The sequence below is a fragment of the Erythranthe guttata genome, chromosome 13 (genome assembly GCF_056151865.1).
Source record: "Erythranthe guttata isolate IM_541 chromosome 13, IM_541, whole genome shotgun sequence".
NCBI lineage: Eukaryota > Viridiplantae > Streptophyta > Magnoliopsida > Lamiales > Phrymaceae > Erythranthe > Erythranthe guttata.
The window spans coordinates 14360772-14386574 of NC_142545.1; the positions used below are offsets into that span (position 1 = coordinate 14360772).

The 25803-nt window shown below is 35.7% G+C and overlaps 7 protein-coding genes across 12 annotated transcripts; 3 read left to right on the plus strand and 4 right to left on the minus strand.

Annotated features, from left to right (window-relative positions):
• Positions 1–1063: 1063 nt before the first annotated feature.
• Positions 1064–2073, minus strand: LOC105962498 (hypothetical protein). Its single transcript, XM_012986816.2, has 2 exons — positions 1781–2073; positions 1064–1124 (listed from the first exon to the last, which is right to left on the minus strand). Exons 1-2 carry the CDS (start codon positions 1973–1975, stop codon positions 1068–1070), a joined length of 252 nt encoding a protein of 83 aa, XP_012842270.1. The 5' UTR covers positions 1976–2073; the 3' UTR covers positions 1064–1067.
• Positions 2074–2512: 439 nt separating this feature from the next.
• LOC105962496 (ADP-ribosylation factor GTPase-activating protein AGD5) lies at positions 2513–8237 on the plus strand. Of its 4 annotated transcripts, none has more exons than XM_012986813.2 (11): positions 2513–2809; positions 3841–3899; positions 4028–4118; positions 4501–4555; positions 4660–4750; positions 4831–5065; positions 5566–5770; positions 5908–6089; positions 6311–6511; positions 6600–6658; positions 7771–8237. In XM_012986813.2, exons 1-11 carry the CDS (start codon positions 2759–2761, stop codon positions 7925–7927), a joined length of 1386 nt encoding a protein of 461 aa, XP_012842267.2. In that variant the 5' UTR covers positions 2513–2758; the 3' UTR covers positions 7928–8237. The 4 variants fall into 4 exon arrangements, with proteins under 4 accessions (XP_012842267.2, XP_012842266.2, XP_088667611.1 ...); XM_012986812.2 differs by having other exon boundaries at positions 2541–2809; positions 5563–5770; XM_088811485.1 differs by having other exon boundaries at positions 2558–2809; positions 3996–4118.
• A 1795-nt stretch (positions 8238–10032) lies between these two features.
• Positions 10033–12095, plus strand: LOC105962495 (uncharacterized). The gene is made up of 2 exons (XM_088812503.1): positions 10033–10832; positions 11371–12095. The coding sequence occupies exons 1-2, from the start codon at positions 10187–10189 to the stop codon at positions 11766–11768; spliced, it is 1044 nt and encodes a 347-aa protein (XP_088668629.1). The 5' UTR covers positions 10033–10186; the 3' UTR covers positions 11769–12095.
• Positions 12096–12781: 686 nt separating this feature from the next.
• On the plus strand, positions 12782–13544 carry LOC148765982 (auxin response factor 6-like). Its single transcript, XM_088812464.1, has 4 exons — positions 12782–12960; positions 13031–13187; positions 13351–13404; positions 13509–13544. The coding sequence occupies exons 1-4, from the start codon at positions 12782–12784 to the stop codon at positions 13542–13544; spliced, it is 426 nt and encodes a 141-aa protein (XP_088668590.1).
• A 180-nt stretch (positions 13545–13724) lies between these two features.
• Positions 13725–16599, minus strand: LOC105962494 (Remorin family protein). 3 transcript variants are annotated; one of them, XM_012986807.2, is made up of 6 exons: positions 16262–16599; positions 15804–15975; positions 15017–15619; positions 14464–14917; positions 14299–14380; positions 13725–14222 (listed from the first exon to the last, which is right to left on the minus strand). In XM_012986807.2, exons 1-6 carry the CDS (start codon positions 16289–16291, stop codon positions 14019–14021), a joined length of 1545 nt encoding a protein of 514 aa, XP_012842261.2. In that variant the 5' UTR covers positions 16292–16599; the 3' UTR covers positions 13725–14018. The 3 variants fall into 3 exon arrangements, with proteins under 3 accessions (XP_012842261.2, XP_012842263.2, XP_012842260.2); XM_012986809.2 differs by having other exon boundaries at positions 15017–15616; positions 16262–16471; XM_012986806.2 differs by having other exon boundaries at positions 14464–14920; positions 16262–16471.
• Positions 16600–20915: 4316 nt separating this feature from the next.
• Positions 20916–22593, minus strand: LOC148765983 (uncharacterized). The gene is made up of 3 exons (XM_088812515.1): positions 22090–22593; positions 21896–21961; positions 20916–21545 (listed from the first exon to the last, which is right to left on the minus strand). The coding sequence occupies exons 1-3, from the start codon at positions 22264–22266 to the stop codon at positions 21027–21029; spliced, it is 762 nt and encodes a 253-aa protein (XP_088668641.1). The 5' UTR covers positions 22267–22593; the 3' UTR covers positions 20916–21026.
• A 292-nt stretch (positions 22594–22885) lies between these two features.
• Positions 22886–25757, minus strand: LOC105971113 (Metallo-hydrolase/oxidoreductase superfamily protein). The gene is made up of 10 exons (XM_088812514.1): positions 25400–25757; positions 25157–25292; positions 24818–24945; positions 24511–24658; positions 24311–24416; positions 23885–23943; positions 23691–23726; positions 23486–23595; positions 23260–23321; positions 22886–23122 (listed from the first exon to the last, which is right to left on the minus strand). Exons 1-9 carry the CDS (start codon positions 25588–25590, stop codon positions 23264–23266), a joined length of 972 nt encoding a protein of 323 aa, XP_088668640.1. The 5' UTR covers positions 25591–25757; the 3' UTR covers positions 22886–23122; positions 23260–23263.
• Between the last annotated feature and the right edge of the window lie 46 nt (positions 25758–25803).

Below are 25803 nucleotides of genomic sequence, written 5' to 3' on the forward strand. Positions count from 1 at the left end.
TCATACGAGAGCCCAAACGTTTCGAGCAATCTATAGCGGAGCAACTAAAACAACTTGTGGGAATCATTTATTTTCTGAAACAAAAAGTTGTCTATCATACTTTATATATTTATGCACAAATTACAGTGTTCAATTACTAAGAGATAAATGTTTACAACTGAAACTCTTCTATGGAGTTATACAACAAAATATACACAAGAAAGGTCGGCACTTTCCATTATCAGATCCATGTTCTCCAGTTTCCATTGCAAAATCAAATTACTTAATCAGAAAAAAAGAAATCGTAGTTTAAACTCCAATGAGAAGAGAGAGGTAAAGTTCATATGTCATGTTAGCTTCTTTGACAGTGAGTGTTCTTGCGCATGAAAAGCAACTCCAGTCGATTTTTTTTTCTGTCACACAAAAAACCCAGAGACAATTATGTCAAACTGAAAAACAAGGGACTACGAAAATAGTTGCTATTATCTTGGAATAGAAATTCACATAAGCTTTCAACATGGATGCCAGAGCTGAGAGATCTTTGAAGATCGTGATTCTCAAGGTGATTAAAACTTTGAAAAATTTAGCATTAAGCACTTGCGTTAGTTACTTACCTGCACTTGCACGGTTGCACCAAACTAAGGCAGCGAATTCTTGAAACTACGAGATACATATGTATCTCGTGAAACCAGCAACTTGGATACGAACGAACAATTTGATAAAAAAATATAAAAAATTACAGTTGCAAGCTGACGTTATTTTCTGATAAGTCACATGTATTAAAGTGAGCGAATAAAATCAAATGACTTAGGTATTTTTAAAAAAATGCAATGTAAGTAGGAAGTTTGTCAATCTGGAGGAGGGTCAAGACAATTTCCTAAAATTAAGCTGTAGCCAATTCAATATCCAAGGTGATTGAGAAAAAAAAAATTAATCAAACCCCATCATGCATCCTATAGTCAACTACATTAAGCACAATCGAAAAGCTGATCAAACTAAAAAAAAAAAAGAAACAGAGAAACAGGGCAAGAAAGGAACGGTAAATTAAATGACTAAGCAAATCAGTTCACGTACATCAACATACCTATTCAGATATGCAGCCCAGAGAAAAGCAACTCCAACTCCTTTTCCTGTGATGTGGTTCTCTGTCGACAAAGAAAAGCAACAGGGGTATAACTATTTTAGTATAAATGATTATCAAATGCACAATCCAGGGTTGGGGAAGTAAGAAGTACCGAAAAAATCTAGTAGAATAGCACCTCTGAAATTTATGGTATGTTTTCTTGCACACAAAGTTAAAAGCATAGAGTGTTAAAAATAACATCTTATGGAAACGAGATGCGTCCGACGTTTCTGTGAACAGAATCTTGGGCTAATGTATTTGCTAAATCAACGTGTAAAAACCGTCTCTTTTTTTTTCTTTTTGGTGGAAATCGTTAACTCAAGTTTTTTTAGACAATTCACACAATTGGTTTCACTTTCATCAGTACGAAAAGTCTGAAAACTTGCAATATGGAAGAAGCGCAGCAGTAAGATGCAATTCTCCTAATGATCATAACATTTACTCTTCATCTTCTCCGATTTTCTTATCACCACTATGATTCTGAGTACATATCATTTCCATCATTTCATTTTCCGTTTTCATACATAAACCAGTACAACAATCAGGTATATATATATATTACATTGAAACCCTAGATTTTCAACATTTAGGGGAAATTTGCATCGAATGAAAAAGAAAAACTTACAACATATAAACCACAATTGAATTCAGAGGCAGCAAGACGAATGAACAACGAACCTGAATTGAGAGGAGTTGGTGAATTTTGGTCAAGACACGCAAGCGGTGGCAGGCGTAACTGCTTTTGGGCGGCAGCTGATGCACCCTCTTTATCTCCTCCTCAACCGCCGCCGTCTTCTCTTCATTCCCCATCTGCTTCCACCGCCACCCCTGTTTAACACTCTCCGGCGCCGATCCTGCGTGCTCTGGATCCATCTCTTTGCACGAATCCTTAATTTTCCCCCCAAAAAACCTAAAAAACTGCAGACCTGCTAGTAAACTAGTGAAGTGCTATTTCTTTTCTTTTATTATTATTATTTTATTATTTTTATTTATTTATTAGTTATTGTTAATATTATTTTTAATTTTTATTAATTATGCCAACAAAAATGAGAAAAACAGCATCAGAATAAAGCTCGCAGTACGTGGATTGCCAGGTTGACAACTTGGATAACGGATATATCTTACTGTATTTTGATTATATTATTAATTGCGTATTATTTATGATATAAAAACAGATGTTCGACAAATTTAAAAAAAAAATAAAAAAAATGCCAGGTATGAATTGTGTCACTAAAGAGTAAAGAATATCAATAATTTCATCAGCACCCACTAATTAGTGACCAACTCTGTACCTACACATCCACACAAAATAAATGTTAATTCAACCCTTCCCACGTGTGAACCAATAATTCCGTTTCACACGTACCGGGTCGAAAACAGTAAAAACCACGAGGATGCTTTAAATTATTTATTTTAATATTTGTAAAATATAAAAAGTAAATGGAAGAAGTGGAAGAGAAGAGAAGACAGCAAATATAGCAAAAAATACAGGTCAAATCGAAAACGAATTTCGGTTGCATTTTCTCTCTCCCTCTCTCTCTCTCTCTACGCAATTTCACGGCGCCGGTCATCGGCTAATTGGACGGTCTTCAGCGGGAGGAAGTGAAGAGTGGCTAGGTTTTAGCCCTTTCGCCGCGAATTGTATATATTGTCACCATGAATGGGAAGGCAAACGTTTCTAAAGAGCTCAATGCCAAGCATCGAAAGGTATTCCTGCTTTGCTTTCTCGTTGAATTTTGTTTTCGGTCTTTCTATTTCGGTAATTCGATCTTCCTGCTATAATCCTGGGCAACGTGATCCTCATTTCAACTTGGATTCTTCTTAATTATGTTTTTATTTGGGGCTGCTGTTATACTTGAAGGTGGTTGTGTTAAGGGATTCAAAATTCTGGATTTTTGTAACCCATGGCAGAGAAATTCGTAGATAAAAGTGGAAGAGAAAAGGATGTTCTTTTATTCCAATATATCTGGTTTTTTATCCCCACTATTAATTAGTTCCTAATCCAAATGGTTTGTGTTTTTGAGGTTTTATTTAGTTCACGTGATGATATCATTTATGATTCATGATTTGGCAAAAGAATATTTTGAGTTTTGCCTAGGGAATATCATTATTCTAATCAGAGAGTGTTTCTTTATTTTGCTTAACTGAAAAAATTGAAGATTATTCAACTTCAAGATGTATGTAGCTTTTCTACCAACATGTTGAAGTATCTCGTTCTGCTGATCTTTTATGCATATTCATAACACACTTGACGTAGAATTTAATGGGATATGTTATCGAGATATTTATCTTATGGACCAATTATTGAAGAATTTGGTGATTTAGCACATTCATTAGTTTAGTCACACTACCCATTTTCTCTTCAGAGTCACTCTCAGTTATCCTGTCTCTCTTCAATCCTAGCCTATCGATTTATTTTGTTCATGACTTTGTCATAACTTTTCAAAATATTGTCATTATTTTTTCTTATCAAGTGGTTGTTTATGTGTTACATTAACATAAAGTAAAAAAACAAGTGTTTCGAAACTGCCATTCCTTTATATAAAAGTACCACTTGGTACAGCTTATCAGTCCTCTTTGTTTTCCCGCTTGTGCTTAGGTTACTTTGTTCTTTACAGTTTGTGTTTCAATTTGGTGTTCTTTACCCCAAAAGCAATAGTTTATTGGTTTAGTTGCATCATCCCTTCATGCTCTTAACATGAGTTGAGACTTGAGAGTAATGATTTCTGTGTCTTCAGATCTTGGAAGAGCTTCTTAAACGTCCAGAGAACAGGGAATGTGCTGATTGCAAAACCAAGTGTGTACTCTAATCATTTTATTTTTTTCTGCACTAGCTTGAGGATTTCTTTCATTGATCTAGTTCAGATAAAAATCCTCCATTGACCTTTACCAGCTTGTGTTTTTCTGTTTTGTTTTTAAATTCAGGGGTCCTCGATGGGCCAGTGTAAACTTAGGCATATTTATCTGCATGCAATGCTCTGGGATTCACAGAAGTCTTGGAGTGCACATCACAAAGGTGATATCTTCGACACTATATTTTTCTATTTGACTAATGCATACAAGTTGTCGACGATATAGGTGTACGTATTCACATCAAAACTGGTTGATTTCCGGTACTGGAGTTCGATGCTGTGTAAATGTTATTTGAAGCTGTATTAAGATACTTGAATCTTTTGTAACTGAGTTGTGCAAACCTATTCTGATACTATGGCTTGGACTTCCCAATTTCTATTCAATGTGATATTTTTTGCTGCAAATTCCAAAAACTTTGTACACTAATTAGCTGTCATTTCTAATATTTCTTGTTAATAGTGCTTTACCTTCTTTCTTTTATAGAAGTTAGTAAGAATTGATTGTTTATTCTGGTTTCATGGCTTATATGTTTTATTCTTTTGCAGGTCAGATCCGCTACACTTGACACATGGCTTCCTGAACAGGTTACATTTATTCAATGTAAGATTATTATGATCATTATTATTTATTGTATTAATTCTCGATCTTTTGGATTGATATTTGATATTCAAAATTCCCTTATAACTTCCATTTTGTGGTCATAGCCATGGGAAACGAGAAGGCAAACAGTTACTGGGAGGCAGAGCTTCCGCCAAATTATGATAGAGTTGGGATTGAGAATTTCATTCGTGCAAAGTATGAGCCTCTTATTCTTATGGCTTCTGTCATGCAACCTACATTTAAATGGATATATGTCTTATCTATATTCTGTGAAGGTATGACGAGAAGAGATGGATATCGAAGGATGGTAAGACCGAGTTGCCTGCAAGGAGAATAGAAGAAAAAGCTCCTGTCCAGTTGCAAAGACCAAATGATAGAAGTGGTCATGGACAAGTTCGCAATTCCAGGAACGCTTTTGATGAGAGGAGAAGTGTTACGGCACCTAGTACGAAAGAACATATTTCTGCTGCCAGAATTAGTATTCCTGTTCACCCTAAAGTACCAGAACAAGTATGCAGACTTGCTGCCTTGCTTTCCTGTTTTTTTTTTTTCTTTTTCTTTTGTTTCTCTAATGTGTCATTGTGATCATTCGGCTCTCTCGTTTGCATCTGCATGATGCTGGTAACGAAGATATAGTTCATGCAGCCACTGCTAATTGTAAAAAATATCAGATTTTCTATATATGTTTTGTTTAAGATGGAATTTGTTGATGGATGCAGTATTGCAAAAAGATTGAGGTTAGAACTTGAAATTATGACATGAGCATGTACAAATTTTCTTGAAAACTAATAGTAGTCTTTCGAGTTTTTCATTATTGGCCATGTTGACGTGATTCTTTCATTTTATTATGTTGATGAATTGCAATAGTGTATTTCTCAACGGGTCTATTTTATGTCAGTTGTGAATGTTTTGTATGGTGAAAGCTTCGATTATTTATTTGTCATATATTTTTGTTACTCCAGAAATGGTGAAAGTTGAATTGTGCCCCTTACATGTCTTTTAAAAAGCAGGCTGTTCCAGCTCTGGCAACTAAAGAAGTGATTCAAAAAACACAACCAGCTGCGCCCATTGAATCTTCGAAGATGGCTGCAGACACTGTGTCACCCCCCAAAGTTGATTATGCTACTGATCTTTTCAATATGCTTTCTATGGATGGTTCTGTTGATAATGGTGCTGGAGCATCTGGGGAAGACAATACATGGGCAGGATTTCGGTGTATGGCCACATTGCTCTTCTTTATTTTCAATACTAGTTTTTCTTATGTTAATTTTCCTTTCCTTTTATTCTCTCTTTTGAGCTTGAGACGTCAAGAATTCTTAATTTATCTGGAAGTAACTTTTGACAATTTGCAGCTGCTGACGCATTGTCATCAACAGCAGAAAAGCCTAGCCCAGCTAAAGTTGATGATAATAAGAGCACCTCTGCTTCTGGAATTGAAGATCTGTTTAAGGATTTACCGTCAATTACACCTAGTTCAATGTCAGGGAAACCTCAAACAGATGTGAAAAATGATATCATGTCTCTCTTTGAAAAGGTATGCATTGAGAACGAGTAACATCAACAACCTTTCTGCCACTTAAATTTATTCATTCCACCCGTTCCCTAAAAGAGAAGTGTTGACAGTTAATACTTAAAAGTTTATGGAAGTATCAGTAAAATAATACTATTAAGATTATCGTTGTAATTATGCTATTATTGCTGATATTAGCAGTCTTGTAATATAATCCATCAATCCCGTGTTTATCCATAATGCAGACCAACATGGTTTCACCATTTTCTGTTCACCAACAACAACTTGCTATGCTAGCACAACAGCAGTCTATTCTAATGGCTGCTGCAGCCAATGCTTCTAGTGGGGCTCCTAAAGTTCCTGCAAACGCACAACCAGGGTTAAATGGAACCAACTTGCCGAACCAAAGTTGGCCAAATGTTGGCTACCAGTTCCCTGGCATGCAGGTAATATAGAGATATTTGATGCTCCGTCATTGACAATACGAAACTATTAGTCTGCTTTAAAAGTTTATTTTTTCTGCTCCTGAGACAGATGGGGAACATGGGGGCAACTCAACCAGCTGCAAATTCTTTTGCTCTTCAAATGTCGAGGTATGTGAATAAATACCAGTTTTGATAAAAAGCATATGACTATATCAAACTGCTTACTGTCCAAGTGTTTAGTACGATTGCTTGGCATTGCATGAATACGTAGTGGTGTCTTTAGTGTTACCCCGCAAGATGTATTTTATCTTTTCTTTTAATCAAGAGAGAAAAAGTTCTATCTTTGGCCCCACTTTTTTAATGCCGGCTTAAGATAACGTTGAGAAAAACGTTTCTTGATTCTCTCTGATGGATATTTAACGATTCATTTTTCAGTAGCATGCTTATTTGTCTAATTTTTTTAAGGAATACAGAGATGACATTTAGGATGTCATTTCCTTTTTCAATTATTGGATACCAATTGTCATTAGAATGAGCTGCAGCCTGTATGCAACCCAATTTTGTCGTAGGCTTTACTAGCATCGTACTATAGAGAGAGTAAACTAGAATTACAAGACATTCTTTATCTTGCATACGCCTCTGTGGTGCTGTTTAAATGTTCAATTCTCCGTGGTATATAGAACAAAAACAGATCATACTTGAAAGGTTCATTTTCTTACTCAACTCCACCATGGTATATAGAAGAGAAACAGATCATACTTGAAAGGCTCATTTTTTTTTATTTTTTTTTAACTTTACTCCATATATGACTAGTGGTCTGGAGCCTCTTAATTAACAAAACGAAGTGCAATTTTGACTTTTTCATGCTAGAGGATTTATTTTGGAAAAGGAAATAGATGTTTTTTTTATTAAGCAGAAGTTCCACTGACCACACCCTTCCGGATCAGTTTGCAGGACCACCTGAAAATTTGACTTTTCAATGCTGAAGGCTTTTATTTAATACGTATCTCATTCTTCTATGATATAAAAACCAACTTATTAGCACAATTTGTTAACTGTTTTGGAAAATGAAATTAGAAATTTATGAATACGGAGATGCCCGTCATGATTTCTGTTGTCGCTTGCCCATCGTTGGGGTTGTCTATCAAGTGCAAACACATTGGTTCATCTTTTAAGCATTATTAATACAAGTTGTAGTTAGGGAGTTATTAGTCGTGTTATTTCTGTGTATTGCTGAAAGTTTTACTAAGATGTATAATCGTTTTGTAATTGTGTTCCAGCACATACGCAGGGGGAGCTAACAATACGTCTATAAATGGAAGTATACAACCTGGACCTGCCAAACAATCTGCATCGTCTGTTTCATCCAGTTCTCTACAATCAGGAAAAGAATATGATTTTTCCTCGTTGATGCAAGGCTACTTCACAAAACACTGAATGAGTGAGTGTATATACATATACTCATGTTCTGTTATAGGGAAACAAGTCATTCACAGAAAAATTAGCCACAGTGTGAGTTCTTACCTCCTATACTATTTGCTGAGGAGCAGTGTGCGCGTTACGTTTGTAGGTGTATTGGAATAATAAATTGGTTTAGAATGAAATATTCTTTGTAAGCACTTATTTCTCGACTCCTTGCTCGTTTCGATGAATTTGATGTTACAGAGCAAGAAACTCGATTCATATGTACGATAATTGGGTTCTTTTTTCTTTTTCTTTTTTTTTTAATACAAATGCAGATAGTTTACATTGTGGGTGCTTATTTCAATCTTGTTTACTCCTTGTATATCTTATCTTATGGGAAACTAGATTATTTTTTTTTTAAGTGAAAAATCGTCTGGTAAGAGAAATAAAGAAGCCAACATATAATAAAGTTGGATTTTTTCCTTGGAATTATATGTTTGGTTTTGAAGAGATGATAGGATTTGTAAATTGTAAAAGTCGTGTTAGTAGATGAGCTGTGGACGGTGCCGAATATAATTGGACTTATTATTTGAATTCTGTCGGTACGTTTCGTAATCTTTCTGTATGGTTCTGATTTTAATCCTACACAGCCTATAAAGTTTGGTGATTGAATATTCAAACTAAACAAAGCAGCCTTTCTGTTCAACACCCTCCAATCAACTATACTCGCCACAATCACTATCACGACTTTCAATTGTTTTCTGTCCTCAAAAGTTGAAGCCTATTTTAACCAAACGTGGCACTTTTTTTTTTTTTTTTTTTTTTTTTTTTCCGGTAACGAAGGAGCATGCAACCAACCATATAGGTTATACTGGGTAAAATCTACACTCTCGTATAATAGTTTTGACGCTGTTTGTTACGTTATAGGAGTATCGTTTCATGTTTCGAATGTAAATCTTGATTTTCGAACATTGTTGCAAAGAACATTAAGAATGAAGATTCAATATTATCCATATGTCGTGTTGTTTGATAAAAATACAATAACTGTATCTTTCTAATTTATTTTCGGCCATAAATATTGAAAGAAATAGAGTAGCAATATAAGCAATAATTAATGAATTTATTTATAATGTAGGGTCGGTGGCGAGTGAGTGGAAACATAAGCATCGACCTGTTTGTCACGTGCTGACCCATTAGCAAGTTGCGGATCCAAAAACCGCGCCCGGATGCAACGGTCGGAATATTTATGTATGTACGATGTAGTGTAGTATATATAACCGTTGAAAAAGCGCCTCATTATCCAAATTAATTAATTATTAGCATTAATTAAACTAATCGGTGACCTGATTGATAATAGATTGGGAGGTTGCCACTAATTAACTGCGCTTTGCTTATCAATCATATGTTATTGACGTGTTATTTAGAAAATTAATTTGTTTAATTTAATATACTTGCCAAATTTCTATATTCCTTGTTTTTTTTTTTAAGTTTAGACACTTTATGATTACTTGTCACATTTATTGTAAATCCCATTAGATAAAGAAATCTGAAAAATAAATATCCATAACGCAACGGAAATTATAAATATGTAATATCCGTTGTGTATTACGGAATTTCAAAAAATTCAACGTGTTTTGAATTCGAGATATATTTTTAAATCCCGAGATTTTCGAAATCGAAAGCCGTTTTTCGCTTTTTGCTTCCGGAAAAAAATCAAAAGAATTCATAACAGCTAAATTTTATACGTTTCGTCTCATTTTCGCTCCTACTTCAGTCTGGTGCATTTAATTTTAACCCATATTAAAATATATTAATTTATATTCAAAATCTAAAAGTATTATTTTTTATTTATTTATTTTGATAGGCAATTCAAAATCTAAAAATCACTATACATTAAATTAGTCCAAACTCCAAATAATATTAGGAGTGCACTACAATAGAATTTTTGGACAAATAATTTTCCAAATTTGTGATTTAGATAGAGATGACGGGCCAAAATAGACGTAGGCATCTGACGTGTACATTCCACGTGTCTCCACAGGAATTAAGCTATGCCAGCCAGAAATTTTACTCCACGTAATTACAATTATGCCCACGAATCTATCATCAAATTCCATTTTCCCCCTACCTTTATAAACGCGGCTCCCCACTTTCCACACCGTCTCTTCATTACCAGACACACACCACACTCTTCTCTTTCTCTCTCTAAATTATATTTTTCTCTCTCCACCAATAACCGCCGAAAAGTAAAAATCTCCGACGAGCAATTTACCGGAAAAAATAAAATCGCCGATGATATATCGAACAACAACTAACACCATGTCTTTGTTAAAAATTGTGCTTGTATCCACCAGCGTTCTATCAGCTGCAGTTATGCTGGCAATCACAGATTTCCATGTTCATGTACCTTCGATCTACAACGGCGTCGTTTCGTGGCTCAGGCCTCCGTATCTGTACCTCGTCATCAACTGCATCGTCGTCACCATCGTCGTTTCCTCCAAACTCCAGTCGAAGAAGGATGACGTGTCGCCGTCGCCAGACTCGCTGACGCCTGCGCTCGTCACCATGGGTTTCGTGCCGCCGCAGCCGGTCGCGGCGGCGCTGGCTGTTAAAACCAGTCAACCGGAATACAAGTACAACAACGGCGTCGTTTTGGACGATTCCAGCGTCGGTTACGGAGTACTGAATGCGGAGAAAGGATTGGGGTTCGATGCGTACGAGCGCGTGGATGCAATTGCGGGGAGCACAAAATTATACGAGCAGGCGCCGTTCATTGTTAGCGCCGAGGAGGCGACGAGCAATAAGGAGAACGAGTATGTTACTGCCAAGTCTAAATTGACCGCCGAGAGCAAAGGTGCAACGGAAAAATCCCCTTCCGTGAAGCCGCCGGTTTCGGCGAGGTTCGGTCACCGGAGGAATGTGAAAACCAGTCCAGAAGGTATAAATAACTGTTCCTTTTTTCCTTTTTAAATTAATTAATGAGATAATTTTTTTAAATCCACCGGCGAGTGGGGATTCGGTTTCGCCGTAGCTGGCAAAAAATGTTACCGTTAGAGTGTTAGCTGGGCGTGATTCGGTGTGTGCCGGTCCAGGGAATTAAATGAACCCCACACAGATCGAGGCATTTTTCTTAAGATTAAAGTAATTGGCCCAAGTAGGTACCTTTTGGTGGACCGTCAAGTAGGTGATCACCTTTCCAGTAACATTGACAGAAAGTGGGGTAGGTCACTTAAAATAGTAAATACCTATAATACCCTTACTAGACGGTGGAGTAGCAAAAGACAAACTTTGAAACGATAAGCCGTAGGCGTAAGTTAGCAGCTCTCGTATGTTGTCCACACGTGTGCCTTTTGATTTCTTCAATAAGAACTGAAGCAGTGAAAATAATATTCTTATCTTTGTTATTCGGTGTTGGATAAAATTAGAACAGCGTGCGCTTATTTAATTAATAGTAAAATAATACGTATTCCGTCCAGGTGGCAGAACGGTGCTCGGGGTTTCGAAACCGAAGAAGCAAGACACGCTGGAGAGCACGTGGAAGACAATAACGGAGGGGCGCGCAGTCCCGATAACCAGGCACCTGAGAAAATCCGACACGTGGGAGCGCGACGGCCACCACCACCACCACCACCGCCGCCAGCCGGAGAAGACGATGACTAAAGCAGAGACCTTCAACGACCGGACCAACACGTCATCTCCGGGTAGCAGCGACGGCGGCGGATCGGGGAAACTGAGGAGGGAAGCGTCGCTGGGGCAGGACGAGTTGAACCGGCGAGTGGAAGCGTTCATAAAGAAATTCAACGAGGATATGAGGCTTCAGCGGCAGGAATCGCTTAACCAGTACATGCAAATGATCAACCGCGGCTCTCACTAGATCAGCTATATATATATATAGCACTCTCAGCTATACATAGTTTACATACTGTTTGTGAAATTGTGCTAAATTTTGGGGGTTGGGTTGATATAGAATTTGATTCTGTGCTTGATTATGGACGAAAATGGGGGAAGGGGGTAGCAAGTAATAAACCTAGGAAGTTCATACTATTTATTTTCACATGTTTTTAAAAATATTAATTTATGGCATTTTTTGGTTCTTTTTTCTTTTTTGTGATTTATAGTTATGTAATCTTTGTATTGAACAATATTCTTCATAGGATTGTGCAATAATAGGGACTACAGACTGATTTTCGGCTCGTTATCATTCATATGCTCGATTAAGTTCCGAGTCTAGTTTTTAATCGCGGACATGAAATCTAAACCCCGAACATTTTACACATTTTGTACTTTCTGTCAATTCCCAGCATTGTCCGAGATTACGAATCAAGAGATATCAGAAGAACTGATCGTTGCTCTGATTTCTTCAGACCATTTGTCACTGCCATTTACATTGCCATTGTTACAGGAGATGGTGTACACACCCCCGCCGAGGAGGAGGGCACCGCTATAGGAGATGGTCTCGGTGGAGGTGGAGGAATGCAATCTCTCGGACAAGGAATGGGGGTCCCACCACCCTGGATGCAGCAGTAGCAGCAGCAGCCACCGTTCGCCGCCATGCAAAAAAAACAACGATGTTTACCAAGCTATGGTGGACCCCACCAAACAGATGCTTTCATCGATTATGCAGCACCAGCATATGATGAATCAGCCTCAGTTTCTTCAAAGTCTTCCATTAAGCCGCCACTAGCCTCAGGCGGCACCACCACCACCACCACCACAACAACAATCACATGCCACTAGCCTTCTTCACCAACAAATGCTCCACCAAAACTCGTTTAATAACAACGTTTTACAAATCCATCAGCAATATGAACTGTCGTCTCGTCTACCCTGATTCAACATGCTTTCGATTCTCAACTGTCTCCAAACATCAAACCTGTTGCGGGCAATATGAATTCGCCCCTGCACAGTTTATTGGGCTCAGTCAGCCAAGAAAGTGGCTGGCCCACAAAGAGGGTTGCTCTCGATCCACTCCTCTCCGGTGGAATGTCACCACAGGCTAACATACCCCACGACTCAGTTTCTTTGCCTCCATTTCCTGGCAGGGAGTGCCCTTATAGAACAAGAAAGTACTGACCCTCAAAACCACTTCCTATTCGAAGTTAATATAGACACTTCCTCATCCCTCTTCTAATGCAGAACAGTAACGAAATCGATAATGCAAGCATGGCATTTGCCTCGTCTAGCTACATGCATAGTTATTACTTCGAGCGGCTGCATTGACGAGTCGGGTTTTCTGCTGTCTTCGAATAATAGCGCGGGGAACGCAAATCCTTCCAATAGAACCTTCGTTAAAGTCAGTTGACGTGTTTCGACTTTTGCCAAATTAGGACTAAAAAAGGTCAAAATCACATTTGAAATCGAAACGTAAAAAATGAAACGACATGTATCATCTAATGTTAAGTCGAATTTATTATAATATTTAAAAATACGGATCAATTTTCTTTATTCCTGTACAGGTTTATAAGCCGGGGTCGTTTGTACAATATTATAACCATCATTTTCCAGCTCTGGTAAGTGTTAGGCAAGAAAATTCTGTTTCTAACCTAAAACCGTCCATATATATAAGTATGTTCTGTAATTATGATAATCCTCTGTTTTTATATCTTAATTCCAGAATATTGCCTATACTAAGGTACTATCTTTGAAATAGATAGTTATATATTTTCATGGTTTAGTCGAAATTGAGGTCTTTATTATTCATGTCAATTAATTTATTTATAAAAATAAAATGACTAAAAATTATAAGAAAAAAAAACATTATAGTATGAAACATTATTTAAGGTCTTTACTAATCATCTATTAATGGAGGTTGTCTGAAGTATAAAATACATGAGAGCAACAAGAAAGTTTGATATCATCATTGAACACATTTTTTTAGCAGGCACAACACCTAACTTTACAAGGTGTAAATGAAGGCATGTGTATAACTTCACTAATTCTAGTCCCGGCAAAACATTTGATTGTCGATAGTTACAAAGACATATAAAACGATACTCTAACAGCAACAATTTAACACGGATTAAGCTAAATCTATATTCCAAATGGTAGCGTACCACGTTAATAATTTGCATATCCTGCTGAGAATCATAACTGGCTTTTAAACGATTGAGTTTTCGATATTAAGTTATGACCAACCACAGCAGATAAATGGAGAGGAAGGAATTCGGCCCGTTTGTCGAATGTACTCGGCTTGTGCTGCTGTTTTCTCAGCCTGTTTGTTTTTACTAGCTTCAGCCTCTGCTCTTTTTTCCTCCGATTTTTGTCTTGCCATTGCTATCTTCTTCACCATCTTTGCTTGCGCATGCGCTCTCATTTGCTCTATTTGTGCCTGTGAAAAGCTCGATTACGTTAAAATCATTATGCAAAAAGCTCAAACTCAAAAACGAGATGAATGAGATTAATACCTCTATTTTCCTCATTTCAGCTTCAAGCCTTGCTTTCTGCTGACTCTCCCAAGCTTGAATTCTTATTTCTTCTCGTTTAAACCTGGCAAAGAGTATTCGATTCAGTTTATATACTTTATAATAATAAAACAGGGCATCAGCTTATATAGGATATCAAATCAAAACCTGGCAGCATGTTTCGATTTCTCAGCTTCTTCCCACGCAGCCGCGCGTTTATCATACTCAATCTGCTCGAGTTCGTCTCTATCAACGGCTTCACTTCCAGAAATACCCTTTTCCTTTTCGTCTTTACTCGCCCAAGCTGCAATACTCATCTTACCAAGCTGTACACCGAGTGCCACAATCTCCCTTCTTGTTTTAAGCTTCATTTCTTGCTCCGACAAATTCCTTTTCCCAGCTTCGCCTGTTGTGTGTTGCTGAGCTGGCGCGGCGATGGAATATTCTGTCGGTGTGGGGGCCGGCTCCCCCCTTCGAGGGGTCGAAGGTATCGAAGAAGTTGGGCTTCTAATTGGGGTTGTTGCACTTACAGGTGTCACACTTCTAGAAGGCTCTTGGCTTGGAATTGGAGTCATTTCTGTTCCCATGTCCCTCATTGAAACTGATCTTATTGCAGCAACTCCTGCTTTTTTCAAGGATGTTAAAATTATTTAAGTTCCTTCTTGAAAACAGAGCAAATTTAGGAGATGTATAATCAAGGCATTAAACAATCATCAATCACCTGTTGTTTCTTCGGTCACGCTCTTTGTGCAAGACAAGTCTTCGTCGTCAACCTCAGCGAGGTCCTTACTTTCGGGACATAAATCAATTAAAGCAAACTTGGATAATCCTGTCTGCGAATTAGGCTGACAAAAATCAACCCTTTTCACCAAAGTTGTAGTAGATTCTGGGGCAACTCTCACCGCACTCGTGACGGCTGGCGGGCGACTGGCTTGGTTAGCTAGATTGGTCTTTTTCGAGACATTGGATTGAGGAGCATTATTTTGCTTATTCATGATCCACTTCTCTGCATCGTTCCACTTGGATGACATTGGTCTCGAGAAGGATCTAGTAAGAGAATGGTGAAGTGATCTCTCCCCTTTATGGAACTCGAAGCTCGACGTGCTGTCGTAATCGAGGTTTTCGTCTTCGGATGTTCGAACAGGGTGTACCGAACTGGAATTGCCGCTCTCGCCCTTCGAAACTAGCTGCATTCTAAAACGGCCATTTTCACCGTTATCCTTTGCTAAGCTTTCCTTCGACTGTAATGAATTTGAATCAACTTGGCTTAACTCTGATGTAGCACTGTCGGATTTAACCGGTGGAGCTTCTGTATTCGAAGCTGCTGAAAAGAAGAAACAGATGAATTTTTAAGAATCCCCAATTCCTAATCCGAGAAGCAATTTAGCCCTAGTTACAGTAAGAAAGCAAAAAGGAGGGGGGGTTTGGGTTTACTAATTAGCCCTAATCAAATAATCATCACTCACAATAAATAACAGAAACAGTGAATTAGGGCAAAAACATCACACCTTCATCGCAGAAATCTCCATTTGGGGAAGACAACAAGCTGTTGTTGACAAAATCTGAATCGTCCATCCTAGAAGGAGATGTTCTAGAAGAATTACAGTTTGATCCATCTTTTTTCTTCTGATTGTGACCTATAAGCTTCATCCTCAACTTACTCGGAGATATCATACCAGTCTGCATTCAACCAACAACAAAAAAAAAAAAAAATTAAAATACAAAAAAAAAAAAAAAAACAAATTATATAACAAATTGAGAAAATCAAGCACACCTAACCAAAGAAATCAGAATGCTCAGATCAGAGAACAAAAATATTTCAATAATTCATTTACAGAGACGCATAAATCGAGATAGAACAACAGCTCTGAGAAAGTGAAAAGACAAATGCATGTATTTGTGTGTGTGAGAAAAAGCTAAAAAAAAAATAAAAAAAATTGCTGTGATAAATATTAAATCACATTACCTGAACTTTGTGTATCCTTTCGTACTCCATAAGATCCTCTCTCTCTCTCTCTCTAATCTCTCTCTCTAAGTTCTCTCACACACAGAGAGACACGCACAAACAAAATGTTGAACAGAAGTCTAGAGAGAGAAAGGGAGCTAGCCAAAGAAGAAGCCAAAGCTCTTTTGAGGACACAGTTCCGCTAATCTAATACTGTATATATCTGTGAGAAGGAGAGAGTGTGTGTAAATGTAATATAAATTGGCGATTTTCTACCGATTTGTTGACTCAGTGATTCATTTCATTTTCATTTTTCCCTTTTTGGGGCTAAACAAATTTTTGTTTGGTCAATCAAGTCCCTACCAAGCATGTTTAAAATACTCTCTTTTCTTTTTTCTTTTTTCTTTTTTTTTTCTCTCCCTTTTTTATTAATAATTAATTGGTAGTGGGTTATTGAAATTGTATCCGGTTACTATATTTTTATTTTAAAAATGCCTATTAAACATAAAATGTAAAAGATATAAGTAATGATAGAAAATCTATGGAGTAATTTTGAACTATATTGGACTCTGGGGACAATAAATAACAATAAATGAAGTTGCAATTGTACATCTTTGAATTAAGCCTGTTCTCTAAATTAATTTCCCCAAATTGAATTTCCATCACATTCAATTCAATCAATCAAAAGAGAAAATTCAAGGATTTTGTGACATGTAATTAATGGGTCGGTTTAGACTTTAGAGTATTTGTCTTTGACAATTATTATCACAACTAAGCAAGCTGTAGTGACAACTATTATTACTTTAATATTTATATTACAATTAAATAGAATTTTTTTTGAATTTCACAAAATTAAACAACGGCATACTTATTTTTGAAAAATGAAATCATATATATAATGTACAAAAAAGGAAGAAATGGGTAAATGATTGCTTATAGAGTCACAGAACTGAGAAAGATTTTTCGATAAATGTGTTGTAGCAGTTGGGATTTCTGATTCTTTTTTACTTATTTCAGAAGCAAGTAATAATGCTGTGTATTACTATAGTACAATTTGATTTTAATTGCTTTGCCAGACCTGAATTTGTTGCCACAATACATTTCTGTCTCTTTAGACAATTATGCCCCTCATTAATCACTCTTATTTTACTTGGACTCAATATTTAATTTAACAATAAATAGATAAATACATTTTTACATACTTTTATTTTGAGCAGGTGGATTTTAGCAGTAGTTATTCACAAATTAATTTACTATTCTCTGGAAATAAAAGAAATTAAAATATGATACTAATAAAGAAATCAGTCAAAGATTGGGTAGTAAATATGCACTTTCCCATAAATGCCCCTCAATTATGTGAGTGAATGAATGAAGTGTGTGTGACAGGAAATTCAGGAAAATTGGATTACTGAATTCTATAATGTGCTCCTCCCCATTGGTCATACACGCCACCCTACCCACTACCCCCCCCCACCCCCCCCCCCCCCCCCCCCCCCCCCCCCTAATTAATTTTTTTTTTAATGAAAAGTAAATTAATACTATTAGTATTAGGTATGTATTTATTACATTAAAAAATGTAAATATAACAAAAGCGTATATTTTATACCCCTAAAAAAAACTTTAATATATAAATATAAATAGCAGTTAGTATGATTTTGAGGTGCATGGCGCGGTGTTCGAAGAGTCTACTACTGTAGTAATTGGTCAATACCTCTCCTCTCTCTCTCTCTACATTTGTTGCTTTTTAACTTAAAAAAGGTTTAGAAAGTGGTTTAAATTTATTTATATGATGATTATCTTTTTTGTATACTATAATATATATAAAACATCAAATTTGAAATTCTTAAATTTACATACAAGAAAACTATGTACATTATAATTTTTTTTAATTACAAAATATTGAAAAACTAAAGAAAAATTAGAAACAAAATAAAATAAATATAAGGCATCCGAAATCCAAGAAAATTATAATTAATCATTTATTTAATTAGCAGTGATGATGATTGAGTGCTAGGCATTTGGCCCAACACTGGAAAGTAATCCTATTCTTTGGGTGTTAATTAGCTTCAATTTATACTTTTTATGCTAATAATTTTTCACTAAACATAAAGTTAAGCCCATGTGATCACACAAACCAATACAAGAATTCCCCTGTTGCAATAAGACACATTTGATGACGACCGCACGTGCATAGTCACGTGACTTTCAATAATTTATCCCTTTTTTTTTTACATATATAATATTTTCTCCCATTATTCTTAACTAGCAATTCTAAATGAGGAAAGTTTAAATATATGATAATTGAATTGTATCAACAAATAAATCCACATCAATTTCTGTAAAAGAGAGAGAAAAAAAATTATATATAAAAAAACAAAACACTATCCCAATTCATAAATAAAGAAAATTTAAATATATGATAATGAAATTATATTAACAAATAAATCCACATTGATTTCTGTAAAAGAGAGAGAGAGAGAAAAACTATATATTAAAAAAAACAAAACACTATCGGAATGTATTATGATTTTGTTAGTGCTATGAAAGTTATTAGAGAAAAAAGCTGAAAAATAGGAAATGAAAAAATAATAATAATAATTTATTTTATTTTTTTACAAATATGTCATTAAGGTTTCTTAGGTTGACCTAGCGTTTCTTACTTTTATATATAAGATTATGAATTTTATTAAAACAAAATATCAAAGTTCATTGTATGTACTAGTCCATTAAGCATCATTCATATTTTCTATTAATGATGCACAAAACCCTAGATTATGCTTCTTGACTGTCACTTAATCCCACAAATTAATAACCATATCCACTCACTTAATTATTATATTCCCTTATTTAGGCTCAAAGTCCTAGGTTAATCTCTTTCCCATTATTACCCCTACCCCCACCATATTTTATTTAAAAATAGATTAAATTTGTTTAAGGAGCAATAAAATTAAAAGTAAATAAATTGGAAAGAATAATAAGGGCACGAAGTATAAGTCCAAAACATTCTTTCTAAGGGTAGGCCATATTCAAATGATTAGTGCATGGGTGAATTTGGAAGCGTGTTCACATGGAGTGTTCCCACTTATGGGTCGGGTCGGGTCGCCCATTCTTCTCTCAAAAAGTCAAATGTATAATGTTTGACCATACTTCATTTTCCTTAACTTATTTATTATGATAGTGAATTTGATTTTTATAGTCAAATTTTTGACCAATGCTTCCACATTATAAGAAACAAAAAAAATAAAATAAATCAAATTATATAAGTTTTTTATTTTATTTTTAAATATATCTTATGATTAATTTTGGCCTTAGTTAAGAGTCCTTTATTTACTTATTTATTTAAATTGTTTATGATTTACAATACAAAAAAAAGAGGGGCCCTTATGTAGTAAAGAACAGAGGGCAGCAGCAAAATCTACAGTAGTTCACTATGCGTTTGATGTGGATTGGAAGTAACTTCTGTACTGTGCAGAAACCTGAAAATTTTGAACCTTTTAAAAAACAAATTATGACAAAAGAAAAATACAAAAAAATAATAAATAAAAGTAATATTATTATATTTGTAATAAAAAATAGAAAATGATGAATGTTGGTTCACATGTTTTGACTGAGGTGGTATGGTTTCTCTCTGCTTTCTTATATTAGTCCTTCAAATATCCAACTTTTTCTACCATACTTTTCAAACTTTTTATTATTACAGGGATAAAACGACAACACCAATTATAAATTGAAGAAAATATTATTAATATTTGTGGGGGGATTTCAGTTCAAAAATCTCACTTATGTCACGTGCCCTTTTTTTTTTTTTTTTTGGCATTTTATTTATTTATTTATTGGATGATAAAACAATTTGGGCCCCAAATATCAAGCCCAATTTTAAACTTCACTACATTTGTTTTTTGATGGACCACTGAATCTGGGTATATAAAAGCCCAATGAACCAAGTCCACGTGTTCCCCAATTTAACAAATTGAATTAAAATTTCTAAGAAATTCGAAACAAAATCACACATCGCAAAGAGATATTCATCATGAAAGCAAATATTTTGATTGGGTTAAATTACAAACACCCCCCTGAGGTATGACCAAATTACAAAAACACCCCTCTTGTTTGGATAATTACAACCACCTCCCTCAACTCATCAAATTTAGTGGAATCTTCGAGATTATATGGAATATTATCACTTTTGTACCCGTTTTATCCCATTCAAACTCTACATTATGAAGCAAGATGACCATAATATGTGATTTTTAGCTTGTATATATCAGTTTGTGGTGCATCGGAAACTGTATTTTTTACACAAAGAGTACAAACTAGAGCACATTTCACGGAATCTAAATGACTATGTTGAATTTGGCACCATAAAGATAGGAAAAAATCATAGTTGAGGGGGGTAGATGTAATTATCCAAACAAGAGGGGTTTTTTGTAATTTGACCATACCTCAGGGGGGTGTTTGAAAAAATCATAGTTGAGGGGGTAGATGTAATTATCCAAACAAGAGGGGTTTTTTGTAATTTGACCATACCTCAGGGGGGTGTTTGTAATTTACCCTATTTTGATTATAAAAGAAGTTCTTGAAATACTGGGACCGAAAGTTGATTTGCAATACAAAGTAGTCGAAAAATATATTTAAAAAGAAAAAAAAAACGATTTCATTTGTTATAAGTAATAAATTAAGCCAAATCTGAGGACTTACTATTATGTTTTTTTTTTTTGTGTATATAGAACATTTACATAGCAAAATTTAGGCCAAAGTAATCATATGAAGAAGCATTAATAATCAATCATCTGTCTTGAAAATCATGCACAAAAGGGTACCCTGCATTGTTATCTACTTCATTTTCAAGCATCATACGCTGAGGGTAGTTCTGTAACTTCACTACATTGTCTCCACTGACATACACGACCCTAAAAACATCGTACTTTACGTCGAGCGCAAATCCATCAAGGTAAGGAAGAATCGTGTTTCGATAATCCGAGGTTAATATATACGTGTAGCAGAACTGAAGAGATTTCCAAACGAAAAGGCAAACTATTCTCGGCACGCTTTGGGATTTAAAGCAAACGCCGGCTCTTGCACCACTCATCTTGTTGAACCGGTCTTTGAATATCGCCAAACACGCGTAAGAAACTTTGTTTTCGTCGTCGTTGTTGGCTGAAAGAGTGGCGGAGCTCATGGAGACAATATCTCCGGTGAAGAATTTTGCCGCCGGAGTGCCGTCTCTTGATTCTCCGGTGAAGGCGTCGAAGAAGCTGTGGTCAATTAAGATGGCCATGCCTGCTACATTTGTCAACACCGAAAGCTACATAAAAAGAAAGAAATTATATTATATTAATCAAGAGCTAAAATATCAAAAAGAAGAAGAAGAAAAAAAAAACAGATTTTTGGCATAAATATTGAGTTTATTGCATTTAGTACCCCTATATTATATCGAATTGCTAAATATTGCCCCGTGTTATTTTTTGTTGTCAAAAACCACCCTATGATTTAGTTTTTTTTATCAGTTAGTAACCATATTTAGGGGTTGTGTGCTAACAAAAATTGATTAGTAGGGGTGAATTTTGCAAATAAAATAACATGGGATGGTATTTTAGCAAATTCGATATAAGGCAAGGATATTAATTAGCAATAAAGCTTATTATTATTACTTACAAGAGCATCAATTAAAAGTTGTTTGTTCTCATGAGTCCTCTTCATCCATGCACCATACCATACAATCTACAAATTAAATCATATATAATATGATCACAACATAAGAAAGATACTAAATTATTAAACATTTAATTAAAAATATATATATATAAATGGAGAGAAGAAATTAAACAAAATTAAAATATCTTAATTACCATGTTGCCATGAATACTTCTGAGAATGGAACTATGAACACAGCCAAGGGTCTGAGTGTACGAAGAGAATTGTTTCAGAGCGTGTAATAAATCGTCCACGTATACAACGGTCGGTCTGAATACGAAGAAACTTATATCCAGATTCCTGCTGTTAAACGGAACATAACATGATGCCATATCTTTTTTTTTTTTCTTTCTCAGAGTTATTCTTTGGTCTGTGTGTTAATATATATGCATGTATTTCAAGAAAAGAAAGATGGAGGGGAAAAATTGAATTTCAAGAAAAAAGGGTAGTATGGTCAAAAGTCATGTAGCAATTGGATTAGTCTGAGGTGATTGGCTTCTTTTTTGGACCTAAATAATAAACAATTGATGGTAATTGAGTTGAACAGACATCTAGAGGTCTTTTATGTTGACTATATTAGGGCCAGTTACCAAACATGTCGACTTTTTTTTTTCATTCTAGAAGAATTGGTTACAACTTTGAAAGAAGGGTATATGACACTTAGCCCCCTTTGGTTTGAGTTTTGTGCACATGACCCCATGTACTTTTAATATGATCATGCTTATTAGGAGGGAATTTTTGAAAGTATAAGGGGTTATGTGCTATATTGAAAATACATGGGGTTATGTGCATAAAAGTTCAAACCATAGGAGGCAAGTGCTATTTACCCTTGAAAGAATAAATAAATAATTGAACCCAAATATTTTTTATTCTAATTTCCTGATTGGCAAAACACCAGTTGTCTATCTGCAAAACCAATTTTCTCCAATAAAATAAAATAAAGAATGAATCTTGGGCAATAGAGTAGTAATACTAAAAACAAATTTTGACAGAATGCAAGCTGATTTAGACATGCATTAATCAAACATCATCAAATAAACAAATATCAGAGGGAGGATTTGTAACACAACATAGTAAAATAGCAAGGATTAGAGAATAAAACTTGGGAAACTATATTCCCCTTTTCAATAATGGGGAAGAAGAACCAATAAATATCAACTGTTTACAAATATAGCCCATGTTTTTAACCTGCAGAGACAAGCTTATAATCAGTTCTCTATTCAAACAAAGAGAACAGAGTTTAGCAAATACTTAGTTGCAATAGAATTTACCAAGAGGGACCTTGTAATAAAAAGGCAGCTTTTGGTTTAAACTCAAAACCTTACCTCATCAAAGGTCTACAGAAATTCGCAGCCCGTCATACGCAAGCTCAACTGGTATTCCTTCCCTGGAATCAACATACAAAAACACGTATAAATTTCAGATTACTGGCTATTAAAGCAACGTGGCATAGTGCACATCGGAAAGGACAAAAAGGAAACGCCACGTAGGATTTTTTTCGTGATTCACCTTAACAAAAAGATTCTAAAAGAGAAGTGCGATAAGCAATACCTTTGGGACCAGTCCTTGAGAAATTCGTTGTCTTTGTGGTGATCAAACTCATGTGTCATTCCGATAAGCAAAGCTCTCTTTGGGCATATCCTCTTCACAGCATCAAGAGTCTGCAGATGGAAAACTTGACAATGTAATAAATAATAAAAATAGCGTTTGCCAAGAACAAAAACGATATTCAAGAAATTGTGTAAAAGAGGAAAACCTGAGGGAAGCAGAAGTGAGTGTTGTGGGATCCTTTCTGCATGGACGAGCACATTGAAAAGCAACATATTAGTTAGTAAAGAAGGGGAGAACGGCTTCTCTACTATGCTTAGCGAATTTAGTCGGTATAAACATAAACAGGAAATAATGAAGATCTTAAAAGTAGATAAAAAGTCTAAGTGTATAGTAGCTAACCTTGTATAGTGTGTCCAAAATAAGGAGATCTAACTGTTGACAACCATCTTTCGAAATATCTACAAAAGAGGAGATATATATCCTTACAAGGCTCAAATTTGTAGCTATATTACAAAAAAAAAAAGAAATAAGCTAATTATCCGATGCTCCTTTGACCTTTCCAATCTTTAGGCTCCCAATGCTTTTTTGTTTATTCAATCATTCTGCAGTATATAAATTATAGTGAACAGTTGTTTCATTTGTCCGTAACCCTAAAACTGGAAGTTCTTCTTTGTGCTTATTATGCCTTAAAATATTTATCCGTTACAGAATAAGATTAGGGCAGCTAACTTAAAATCATAAAAATAAAAAATAAAAATAGGATTGCAGCCCATGGTGCATATTTTACAGGTTTTTGTGAGACAAGGAGAGAATGACAGTGCTTACAGTTTTCAGTGGGTTCAAGAAATCGTGAAATGTCTGATATATACGCTACTTTATATCTTTCGCCAAACTGAAAACCCAAGCATACATAGTCTTCGCCATGCATCACCTGTTAAGAACATAAAAACATGAGAATGCATACGAAAGACTTCTTAAATATCTGTAAATAAAATAAAATATAAAAAGTACGAGGCGAAACTTACCGGCAAGGGAACAATTCGTAGCCCAGATACCACAAATGGCTTATTGCAATCGTTCTCTATAATTTTCCAGTCAAGTTGTGCTACACGTCTAATTTCCTGGCCAGGCTTGAGTTTTTTCTGAACCAAGTATGGGAATTTCACTGCAATGCTGTTCAAAAACAAACGTTTCAAGGTTTAATCAACAACTCTAGTACATGCCATCAATTGAGTTGCAATATCCATGTCAAGAGTATAGATACAACAGAATCACAAAAAAATGGGCAAAACAAAATCGTATAACTGATATCTGTATGTATATGCAAAGTACCTCTCCATTGCATATTCGGTGAGGTAAATGGGAGTTGGCTCGATGTCATTTGTTGGACTAAAAGGTTGCACAGTGCGTACATCATCCAAACCGAGAACAGCATCGGCATGTTCATGAGTTAATATAATCTGGACAAGTTGTTAGCAAACTACATCACATCATTCTACTTTTAAATTCGATAATCGTCATTCGCCAATTGAAAAAATAAAAATTGAAACTAAAGCAATGGTTGTTAATTTTCGTGTAATTGGAAACACGATTACACTCACAGTAATGTTCTCTTTTACATTTCTATTATCAAGGCAAAGTTGAACTTAATTGAGGAATACAAAAACTCACTGAATCTACGTGCGGAATTTTATGAGCGGTGAACCATCGGAGTACTTGCTCCCTGAAAGTCTTGCCAACATCGATCAAGATGTATTTATGTTTGCCCTCACTGCCACAGTAATCAATTAAGAGAGATGTATTGCACCTACAATAAATTGCATCATCAAACCATCAGACTAACAAATATCAGAGCATAGAGAGTACAATCCCAGCCTATGATTTTGCAATAATTGGAAAAATGAGAAAAAAAACCTGTAATTAGGGTTTTGATCCGGCGGTAGGGTTAGAGACTGGGAGCAGACGTGGCAAGGAGGATCGGAGGGCTGGATCAAGCACATCGCATTCGGCACGGCGCTCGAACAACCGGTCCCGAGAAAAATCAGTGCTGATTCCGGTGATTCCACATTGCCGTTCTCGGCCACCTCAACGGCGGCAGATGCCATCTCGCCGGCGAACTGATTGGCTGTCCTATCAGTGTGTGTGTGCGCGCGCGCGTGAAGCCCGAGGAGAGACGTTGGTGGGGCCCGGTTATGAAAAGGAGCGGAACAGAACAGCTGTTGTTTTCTTTCTTTCCTCGTGTTGTATTTTATTTAATTTTTTAATCCGTCACGTTACATTTAACGGGACTATTCAGTAATTAAGGCAAGTGCCGTTCT